Source organism: Hemiscyllium ocellatum, chromosome 17 (assembly GCF_020745735.1).
Source record: "Hemiscyllium ocellatum isolate sHemOce1 chromosome 17, sHemOce1.pat.X.cur, whole genome shotgun sequence".
Taxonomy (NCBI): domain Eukaryota; kingdom Metazoa; phylum Chordata; class Chondrichthyes; order Orectolobiformes; family Hemiscylliidae; genus Hemiscyllium; species Hemiscyllium ocellatum.
Genome location: NC_083417.1, coordinates 49,984,059 through 49,996,267, shown reverse-complemented (window position 1 = coordinate 49,996,267; position 12,209 = coordinate 49,984,059). Strand labels below are relative to the sequence as shown.

Genomic DNA, 12,209 nt, shown 5'->3' with positions numbered 1-12,209 from the left:
AGACCTTGGAGTGCAGGTTCATAGCTCCTAGAAAGTGGAGTCGTAGGTAGATAGGAATTGTGAAGAAGGCGTTTGGTATGCTTTCCTTTATTGGTCAGATTATTGAGTACAGGAGTTGGGAGGTCATGTTGCGGCTCTACAGGACATTGTTTAGGCCACTGTTGGAATGTTGCGTGCAAATCTGGTCTCCTTCCTATTGGAAAGATGTTGTGAAACTTGAAAGATTTACAAGGAGTTTGCCAGGTGTGGAGGATTTGAGCTATAGGGAGAGGCTGAACAGGCTGGGACTGTTTTCCCTAGAGTGTCGTAGGCTGAGGGGTGACCTTATAGAAGTTTACAAAATTACGAGAGGCATGGATAGGATAAATAGACAAAGTCTTTTCACTGGGGTGGGGGAGTCCAGAACTAGAGGGCATAGGTTTAGAGCTGAAAAATATATTGCTGGAAAAGCGCAGCAGGTCAGGCAGCATCCAAGGAGCAGGATAATCGACGTTTTGGGCATAAGCCCTTTTTCAGGAAGGTTCCTGAAGAAGGGCTTATGCCCGAAATGTCGATTCTCCTGCTCCTTGGATGTTGCCTGACCTGCTGCGCTTTTCCAGCGACACATTTTTCAGCTCTAATCTCCAGCATCTGCAGTCTTCAATTTCTATTCTTGGCATAGGTTTTGGTAAGAGGGGAAAGATATAAAAGAGACCTAAGGGGCAACGTTTTCACACAGAGGGTGGTACGTGTATGGAATGGGTTGCCAGAAGAAGTGGTGGAGGCTGGTACAATTGTAACATTTTAAAGGCATGTGGATGGGTATATGAATAGGAATGGTTTGGAGAGATATGGGGCCGGTGCTGGCAGGTGGGACTAGATTGGGTTGTGATATCTGGTTGACATGGACAGGTTGGACCGAAGGGAATGCTTCCATGCTGTATATCTCTATGACTCTATGACATATCCTGAACAGAGGGACTCTAGGTCAGCCCAAAGCAAACCCCAAAACAAAGCCAAGCCTCGGCCAAATGATTAAAATTTTCTTTAGGATCCGGGCCGGTCAGCCATTGTAGTTGCCGCTGGTATGTGGACTGGAGACAGCAAAAGAGTCCCACTAGGCCGGAGTACAGTGAGAACTGAAAGGTTGGTATCAGGGGATGAAGTTTGGTGTAGGAACCATGGAAATGGTCCTGCAAAGATGAGAGACAAGGTCGACACAAGATCAGTTCCATTGATGTATGAGGTTTGGGTAGGTGTGACGGTCCTGAATGAGCACATGGTCCATATGAAAGCTACAAACTTGCAAACAGAGCCAGAGCAAAAAATGCCCAGCTCCCTGGAACAGTTGAAAAGGCTGATGGAACCGGTGGCTTCTCCCTCTCCGTCAAGTATTAAAGATACCTCAAAATCTGTGATGTATAAGCCGACTGTCACCACCTCAATACATTTGCCACCTGAAGAGAAGAACGAATTTCTGCCAAGACACCCTGGGCACAAGAGGTGAGCTATTGTATGTTACATGCCACCCATATCTGGGGCAGAGTCAGAGGAACCTGAGCTGGTGTAAAAACACCCCAGGAGGAGCTACAAGAAGAAGAACAGGCTTATGTCCTAGGACTTGGGGGAGGGATGTAGTAATTGTAACGCAGTCAGCCAGGTGAACCTCAGAATGAGTTCCCTAACTGGGGCTGCTAACCTGGTGCTATCAGGGAGCCCTGCCTGACAGATAAAAACAGGAGCGTTTAATCCCTGTCTTCCCCTTTACTATTTGATCACGCAGCATTGCCCTTTGATGTGAAGGGCACTGCTTGTCACTGGCTACTCGGGTGTTTCTTTTCTTCCTGATGATGGAAATTGAATAACGATTTGTACACCTTGTGTCTTTCACTGTGTCTCACACCTGCACACACACAACATGGGTGCTAGGAAAAATAAGCACTACCGCAGTTAGGGTAGTAGTGTGGGGGTTATAATAAAGAAAAAAGAAAAACAAAAAAAAGGAGTGTTTAATCCCTGCTCTCCCCTTCACTGTTTGATATCGCAGCATTGCCCTTTCAGATGGGCACTGCTTGTTACTGTCCACTCGGGTGTTTCCTTTCTTCCTGGTGGTGGAATATAAATAAAGATTTACACATTTGTTGTTTCTCACTGTGTCCAACACCTGCACACAAGCGACATGGGAAAAGAGAAAAGAGAAAAGAGAAAAAATGAACAGGGGTGTCAGACATCCTGTTCACTCTGAGCACTGACTCTGAAGGAGCTGGATCATGCAAAGGAATCTCCACGTGTAAATAAAGGGTGACTTAGAAATGGGAAATAAGTAATAGTACAGACATCCTGCTTACTCTGAGAGCTGGCTCTGTGGGAGCTTGGTCACTGTCAAGAACTCTCCAAAGAAAAAGTGAAAAACAGGAGTGTCAGACATCCTGTTCACTCTGAGAGTTGCTTCTGAGGGAGCGAGATCATTGTCAATGACTTTCCACATGCAAATAAAGGATGACTTGGGGACTGAATACCAATATCTGTAGAGTTATTTCAATCTGCACCCCTGTTTTCAGGTACAAGGGCATAGCTTGTTGAAAATGGCAAGACATCACTTACCATCTTATCTGTAAATCTATCTTGAATTAAGCTGAAAAACAGACATAGCCTCAGACATGGGAGTCCTATACCTCTTGCGCATTTTAAGATACAAATGGGTGGAATGCACATGAATCAGAATTGAAATGCAAAAAAACATTTGTTTGAAATTATTCTTTACCAAAAATAAACAGCATTTGCAATACCATGAACATTGGGAATCCAAGTTGAAATTTTCAGATTATTTATTTCCATGATGTAACCAATTTGAAGCAAATAGATTTTAATTTCTCTTTGCCAAAAGAGTCATCCTTTCTGTTATGTTGGTGTTCCCTTTATAACCAGGAATTATATAGCAGGTAGACAAATGGTGAATCTGAACAGGAGCATTTTACTAACCATCCACACCTCCACAGCCAGCTCCAGACTGGACCCAAGCTCTGCCTCTCTAGGTCACATGATCACCTCTCTTAAAGGGGCAGGACCCCTAACTGCATACATAACACTTTGCCAGACATATCCAGTCAAATTTTACAGCAAACCCTTGCAATTTTACAGCTGTAACAAATATTCAATCTTCATAGAAATGCTGCATCTTTATTCAGTTTCTCTGAGATACTAATATTAATCTCTGTGCCCTAATGGATTAAAATGCAAGGAAGGTGTTGGTGTTGCAATACTATTACTGGACTAGTAATCAGAATCCCCAGATTAATATTCTGGGTGCATGGGTTCAAATTCGATAGTGGAATTTGAATTCAGTAAAAATCTGGAATTAAAAAGTTGACCAAATGGCAAAACATTTTTTTTCAGAAAGAAAATCTGTTGTCTTAGTCAGGACTGGACCACATGCAACTCCAGACCCACAGCAATGTGATCGCCTTTGAGAACAATTTTTAACCAATCTGTGGAACGTGGGCATTGTTAGTTGGCCAGTATTTATTGCCTGTCCCTAACTGCCCTTGAGGAGGTGAGCTGCCTCCTTGAACTGCTGTAGTCCACCTGTCATAGGTTGGCCAGTGTTGGATTGTGCAGTCCCTCCACAATGCCATTGGGGAGGGAATTCCAGGATTTTGACCCCTTTGACAGTGAAGCAAGTGCAATATTATTTCCAAGTCAGGATGGTGAGTGGCTTGAAGGGGAACTTGAAGGTGGTGGTATTCCCCATGCATCTTCTGCCCTTGTCCTACTAAACGGAAGTCGTCATGGATTTAAATGGGCAATAAACACAGGCTTGACCAGTGATGTCCACATCCCGTGAATTAATATTTTTTTAAAAATTGAAACACAGATGTAAATGACTTTTGTAACATCCACAAAACGTCCTGATTCAGATTCAAATTCACATTTTGAGAATAAAAAAATCTCTGTTTTGAGCCTTGAACCAACTGAAGTTTTTTGTTATCTGTATTTTGCAAATCAGATATTAAATTGAAAATGTATTAAAAACAAAAAGTGTTGGAAACATTCAGCAGATGTGACAGGATGTGTGGAGAGAGAAAGAGTTAAAAGTTTAGGTGATGGTAATTAATTAGAACCAGAATCTCTTGTGTATTTCCATCTCTTTCTGTTTTTATTTCAGATCTCCAACATCTGCAAAATTTTGCTTTTGAAATTGAAAACATACAATAAAATCTGTATAAAGTGCTTACCATCTGTTGCCACTTCTGAAATATCAACTCCGTGCTTGAACGCCATATAGCCCAACACAGAGAAAATTGCAAATCCTGAGAAGAAGCTTGTCACACAGTTGATGGAGCTGGTAAGAATAGCATCTCTGAGCAACAAAAGAATAATCACATTTTAAGATGAAACTCCATGGAAACTTCATGTTACAATTTTTCAGCTTTTTACCTCCTGAAACATAAAATTATGGAGACTCAATTCTGTTTAGTCTGAATGATCAAATGCCTTTTTTTTTCTTCAAATCTGAATACATCACCGTGGAGCAGAAAGGTTAACAGGTAACCAGAGAGCAGGGAAATGCCTGCCACTGTAACAATAATATATTTAAAAAGCCTAGGTCTGAATGTATTCCTTTTGTCAACGTTTCCATTGTCAATTCCTTTCTCTGTTTTTATAATGCAAAACTGTCTTGAGAATTCATCAAAATTATACTTCACTCCCCTCCTATTAGCAGCACCATATTCCCTTCATTGATGAGGATGCAATTATAATATGACAAGTTTAGATTAGACTTACAGTGTGGAAACAGGCCCTTCGGTCCAACAAGTCCACACCGACCCGCCGAAGCGCAACCCACCCATACCCCTACATTTACCCCTTACCTAACACTACGGGCAATTTAGCTTGGCCAATTCACCTGACCCGCACATCTTTGGACTGTGGGAGGAAACCGGAGCACCCGGAGGAAACCCACGCAGACACGGGGAGAACGTGCAAACTCCACACAGTCAGTCGCCTGAGTCGGGAATTGAACCCGGGTCTACAGGCGCTGTGAGGCAGCAGTGCTAACCACTGTGCCACCGTGCCGCCCCACCTGCGTTTATAGACGCAGTTTCTATTCTATGTTACCTTGTAGGAATTAGTTATGGAAAAATGAAAGGAAGAACATAATGGGGATTGTGTTACACATACCTCTCTTCCAATCCCACCTCTTCTGCAAAACAAAAAAACCCTGCAAGCCTGAATTTCAATTTATTGCCAGGATGGCTGATGCAGGCCATAGAGTCATAGAGGTACACAGTACAGAAACAGACCCTTCGTCCATGACAACCGGATATCCTAAATAAATCTAAATCCATTTGCCAGCATTTGGCCCATATCCCTGCAAACTCTTCCTATTCATATATCCATCCAGGTGCCTTTTAAATGTTAGTTACCCATAAAGAGAAAATTACCAACTTATTTTTTCATTGAAATCAACTGAAATGAATATCAAGCAGTTTCTAAAATGGCTGAACGAAGGGTCATCTTGTGGCACAGTGGTAGTATGGACTGGGAGGCCAAGGTTCAAGTCTCATCTGCTCCAAAGTAATAACATATCTGAGCAGGCTGTTTAGAAAAATAGGTTAATAATAATAAAAAAAAGGATGACTGATCACCTTGCCTGACTGCCATGTTGAAAACCCTCCCTGTGGTCTTGAATTCCCACATGTAATGTTAGGAACATATTACAATTTCCAATTTATTTTATCATTAACACTGTATGATACAGTTTACACCAATAATGTATTCGTACCACGATATGGAACCTTTGTATGCTGATAGGCTGCTAATTCTTATACTTATGTGTACAGCATCATTAATAATTATGTGTACTTGGCAATTAGTTGTAGTCTTCAAAATGAAAAACCTTACCTTGGCGTGGACTTCCTTTCAAATTTTTCTACTTTTAATTCCCATGCTCATTTTTACTCCATTGCATATTAAAAGTGCAGAGTTAGTCACACATTCCGTCTTAAAATACACTGTAAATTCCTGGGTCAGACTTTGAGAATGAGAGTAAATATTTAACTCTTGTGCCAATTGCACCTGCAGGTGACATTACGACTGGCTTTACAATGTTAAATTGTATGTCAAATATTGTTCACTGTGGTGCTTCTTAGTCATGTATGAAGGGGGAGGCTGAAAATCTGTATGTACATCCACCTCCAAGGCACTGGGTAGAAGAATCATAGAATCCCTACAGTGTGGAAACAGGCCCTTAGGCCCAGCAAGTCCACACTGACCCTCTGAAGAGTAACCCACCCAGAACCATTCCCCTACCTGATTACTCTATATTTACACTGACTAATGCACCCAGCCTACACATCCCTAAACACTATGGGCAACATTTTAGCTTGGCCAATTCACCTAATCTACACATCTTTTGACTGTGGGAGGAAACCAGAGCACCCAGAGGAAACCCACGCAGACATGGGGAGAATGTGCAAACTCCACACAGACAGTGCCCAAGGCTGGAATCAAACCCAGGTCCCTAGCTGTGAGGCAGCAGTGCTAACCACTGAGCTACTGTGTCGCCCCCGTGCAGCATAGGAATGACTAAATTCAGATCACAAGGAGCAGAATTTATTTAAAACTGTGAAAATGTATTTTATAAATTAATATTCCCTTAATGATTTCTGAAAATGTGATGTAACCTACCCACCCATCATTTCATCTACCATCTTGATATTAAAATATTAGATAGTAATGCTGTAATTATTAATCCCATGGATAAGCTCTAGTGACTGCATTTCTAACCCATACAAGACATGGTATTCATGTCTTTTCCCACTTGAGAGAAAAAAACAGGCAATCCCTGCAAGCTCGGAAGCATCATCTGGTGTCAACCAACAGTAATTTCACTTTCTCCCAGTTTAGTCAACTCACTGCCTCATCTACACTCAATGCCCAATATCAAGTGAAGGAATCCTAGATCATGAAGCAGATGTATAAGGCTTTGTTTGATGATGCCAAATCTAATCTTGCCTCCCATTGCAATATTACAGTACAACCAGAGAAAGGCAGGAGAAAGTCTGTCTGGAAAGTGTTTGACACGTGCCAGTTGATTGGTCAATTGTACGTGCAGCCACTGGAGATGTGGCACAACATTGGTGACAACAGGCAATGGAACTAAGTTGATCACTGCGACTGCATGATAAACATTCATTTTCCTCTCACAATCAGCACAAACTTGACGATAAAGTAGACCATACTACAGTTTCCCCCTTTCTTTCACTTAATACAAAGGTACATTATTTCGCTGACTTCTCCATCATCATCCAACCCAGTATAATGTTAGAGCCTTCAATGACAACTTTGACTCAGCTGGCACCTAAATATCATCCTTTTACCCTGAACTCATTTGGAAATTGGATCTAATGGAAAATTAAAAGTGACAGAATGCTTGGCACCCCGGCTCAGAGATTTATAAACATCCACACAAAATGGACCTGAAGAGGCATTTTTGCCTAACTACCTTCTTCTCACTCAATGTATTTACTCCCACCATCTCCATTTTCCATCCTATTCCTCTCTCTTCAATTTTCTCCTCTCTCTTCTTATCTTATTTCCATTGTTCCTTCCTCCATTATCCTCTTCCCCATATCTCATCCTATCTGTTTACTGTTACCCCCGCCCCCCGCCAACTTCTCCCACTTGTCATGCATTTAACCAGATTGACTGCAGTGGTTCAGGAAGTCAATTTACCAAGACGTTCTCAAGAACAACTGGGGATAGGCAATAAATCCTTGCCAGCGACAGCTACATCCCATGAGAGAATAAAAATTACTCATCATTCCTACCTGCTGGTCTCTTATTCACTTTTACTTTGCTTTCTTCCTTTTCACTCTCATCTTCCATCCCCTACTTCAGTCTCTACCTTGAATATATGCTCCCACCATCCTTCTGTGTCAGGGTCCCATTATTCTTATACTTTACAGTCTTTCTTGACATGAATGCAGCAGTGAACATTGACATCTTATGCTCAATGTTACAGGAGAACAACTATTTTATCACAAACATCTCTGAATAAGAATCCTGCCATAATGACATTGACCCACCAGCAGAGCTCCTGTACAAATTCTATAGGAAGGAGAGAGTGGTTGTGGTGGGATAAGTTAACATAAGATGTTGTTATTATAACTAAGACATAGGATTTGCATGTCAAATATGTACATTTGAAATGAGTGAATTTGAACAACTGGAGTTGTTTGTGAAATGACCCTCTATGATAATCAAGGAAGCTTTACTGGTTCATTGATTTAAGGTGGCATTTTGATGGAAAACATTGGATGCCTCCGATTTTATTTGCTGAATAATGATGCTTAACCATCCCCACAAATAGGAGGTGTTTAGATTACATTCCTCAAATTGTCATGTCTGGCTTTTGCGCTGGAATATGCTTTGAGAATGTGCTGTTAACTTCAGGTTTACATTTTGTTTAAGTGGTTTAATGTGAACAGATTTCCTGATACACGTACCATCCTTGGAGGTTGAAGTGTAGCAATGTTGTGGCTGGGGTTACAATTACAACATTTAAAATCATTTGGATAGCTACATGAACAGGAAAGGTTTTGAGTGATATGGGCCAGGAGCAGGCAGGTGGGACTAGTTTAGTTTGGGATTATGTTCGGTATGGATTGGTTGGACTGAAGGGTTTGTTTCCATGCTGTATGACTCTATGTGTGACTTTAATGTGTACCTTTTAAGTGATGACTGACATCCTATGTCCTGAGTACCTGTTCTTGCTTCAACTGAAAAGCCAACACTTAAAGGTTGAATTTCTTGGGTGGAGAGCAGGCAGAGGGAAGGAGGGAGACTTCTCCAAGCTGTTTGTTGGTTATACCAGTTCTCTGGGACATTCTCAGATCCTCTGTTGAAGTTAGAGTGCACAAAAGGGAGAAACATCACCCCCCCAAAAAAAATGACATTGTTTTTCAGCTCAAGCTCTCTTCCCTATAAAGTGTCACCAGAAATTCTGAAATTATTTTTTAAAATATATATACAACTGATTTTAGAAATGGCAGTCTTTAACATGGTGCAGATGGAATTTCAACAATTCTGTTCAAGGTTACAATGGTTTTCCAATTCCCTCCAAAAATATCACACCAATCATCCTCTGTATTTGCTTCAGCACAAGTGTATCACTGTCATTTCAAGCACTTTCTTTCAGATGATGGTTCTAAGTAGTAAGGATTTAACAATTCTTTGATCACTTTCTTTTACCTAAAAGACTAAACACGTAAAAGCAGACATATTAGTTAATTAACCAGTAGTAATATTTCACACCTATTGCCCTTATTGTTGTCTGCATAACAACATACTATTTGTAAAATCAACACACTGAAATATACAGTCATTGTATTTATTTAAATAGTTTGATTTATAAGTGGATTATCAATAATATAATTGGGTGTAACATTGAACCTGTTAAAACCTATTAGTAACTGAGACTGATGGAAAGTGAAAATGGTTAAACCGGAGTTTATGCTAATAAAGATTGGTTACTGGTTCATTGATTTAAAGTTACATTTTTGCTCAAAACTCCATGTCTCCAGCTGCAAAGTCAGTTGTGGTCTAACCAGTCTTTCATACCAACAACCTCCTTGTTCCTGTATTCTGTGCCTTGACTAAGAAAGGCAAGTATCTCATAGGCCTTCTGAACCACCGTATCTACCTGTCCTACTGCCTCCAGGAAGCTAAAGATGTGCATACCAAAGTCCCTCTGATCTTCAATATTTTGCAGAGTCCTACTGTTCGTAGTGAAATCCCCTGCCTTGTTAGCCCTTCACAACTGCCTTACCTCACACTTTTCTGGGTTGAATTCCACTATAGCAGAATGAAGATGTAGCTCAACATTGCATTCAGTTCTGAATTGGTGAAGGTAAAGTCATCAAAGTCCCAGAGGACCATAGGGCTGCTCTCTTCTGAGAGAGGGAGAGAGAGAGATAGAGAGAGAGAGAGAGAGAGAGACAACTGCTGGTGGTTTAACCTTAGGGTCACCAAGTCTCAGGTGAGGGGTGAGCTTGAGTAGGTGAAACTTTCGTGGTAACCTCAGTGCAGGAATTGAACACATGCTGCTGGTGTTACTCTACATCACAAACCATCTGCAAGCCAACTGAGCTGACGGATGCCCAGATCAGAATACAAATTGGTATTTACAGAAACACATCACAGGTTACTCAAATAAAAAAAGATTTTCTCAGCAATCAAGTTCGTTTCTGAAGCATTACAGGTGTCCATTAAAAGGTCACACCAGGAAATAACTGGAAAATAGTGTTCCTGAATTCAATTTGCAGATTTGTGAGGAAAAAGCCTTGAAATAGTGTCCGCATTGTACTTGTTGCACCAGCTTCTTCCCTGCTGTTATCAGACTTATGAATGGACTATTCATATATTAGAGTTGATCTTCCTCTGCACCTTCTCTGTAGCTGTAACACTGTATTCTGCATTCTGTTCAAATACCCTGACGTACTTACATAAGATATTTTTTGTCTGGTTAGCACGCAAAACAATACTTTTCCTTGTATCTCCGTATATATGACAATAATGAATCAAATCAAACCTATATTACCAAGACATGATAAAGAAAATATTCCACCTATATCAAGTTAAACTTTCAATTCTTGATGCAGTCTTGCTATTGGGATACATCATAAATGGAATTCAATTGGATGAAGTTTGTTTTGCAATTTCTGCATGAGTTTTATTTCCAGGGTGCAGCCATGTAACAGAAAAGAATTACCGATACTGTCACAGACACTGCATCCCTCAATTAGCTACCCTTGACTGCCAAAGATTATACCCTGGATAAAGTAATATTAGTTTCTACTGTCTGTGTCATTTAAGTCAACAATTAACAAGTAAAACTTGGACAAAACAGAAAGCTGATGCAGTTTTTCATTAAAACTAGTCTATCTTTTGGGCTAAAATGATGTTTATACAAGCTTTTGACTGTTAAGTGAATAAAAGGATATAACAGCCATGAAAAAAGGTTCTGTATCTTTTAAGAGATTATGAACAATTCAACTTTGCAGGTCAGGACATGATATCTTACACATATTAATATACACATTTGTGTGAACATATATGAACTATGAACACATAGTTATGAAAGAGGAACTAATGTTGTATTTGTACTTTTTTGTGAATTCATGTTTAAAAGATTGTGGACAGTGATTAATTTGGAGAGCTGAGATGATATATTTTTAAAAACAGGTTATCGGAAAATCAACTATTAGAAATAACATGGTTTAAGCTAAAATTGCTACTTGCTGGATTTACTGGGAATCAGCTGTATGTTTGTGACCACCAAGAGTTATGGCTATTTGATATTGTACCCCAACTAAATTCCCAATAACTTGCAAAGAAAGAGAGAGAAGCTCCCCAGCTCATCCTCTACCTTTCTGAGAAAACTCTTTTGAGGGTTCACTGTAATAACAGATCCAGCTGTTGTCTGAAAAATCCTCTGAAAGAGTTTGTCTGAATGATTCCTGGAGGATGACTCTCTGCAAAGGTCCCAAGGACAACTGCCAGCTGCTTTCATGTAAACACATGTCTACATGCGTCAGGACACTGGCTGAAAGCCACCTGGAACATTTCACAGACTATCCTTTCTTCCTTCAAGAACTGCCAGTTATTCACCAAAGTGTCTTTTTTCTTCAAAATTAATGTTTGCTGACAATGTTTTTTCATTTTGCTTATTTGCATGCCTGCATGTACATATATGTGCGCATGCAAATTTGCTGGTCAGTATTTAGAAGGGAAAATATTTAAAATTTCATATTTCAAACTGTGTGTCAGTCAGCTTTACATCTTCATCAAATAAGTCTCATTTTTATGATAAATCAATCATTTTGTTATTTATTAAGGAATTCTGGTTGACGGATCGTTTTATTCTAAACCTAATATAAGTAAAATATATAATTGGCCATATTCATGACTGAGTAAAGCATTTAAATATATATTATGACCACTGAAGGGTGAAACTAGAGAGCGAGAGACAGTGAATTCCTCCAACCTCAGTCGTAACATTATTCAAACACATTTACAAATAATCTACAGGATTTCCTTTACAAGTCTAATGATTTTCTTTTTCTGTGTGTCTATACTTTGTGTTCCATGAAGTGAACAAGAAAAATTTCACAATTCTTCAAAATGAGTAATGTGCATGACTTAACAATTAAACAACTGAAGCAAAA

At 40.0% G+C, this 12,209-nt stretch overlaps 1 protein-coding gene across 1 annotated transcript in view; it reads right to left on the bottom strand.

Annotated features, from left to right (window-relative positions):
• slc6a2 (solute carrier family 6 member 2) overlaps nucleotides 1-12,209 on the bottom strand; it is a 180,699-nt gene that overhangs the window by 51,619 nt on the left and 116,871 nt on the right. Inside the window, exon 7 of the mRNA XM_060838138.1 lies at nucleotides 4,215-4,339. Coding sequence (XP_060694121.1) covers nucleotides 4,215-4,339 — 125 coding nt within the window. The remainder of the gene's footprint in view (nucleotides 1-4,214; nucleotides 4,340-12,209) is intronic.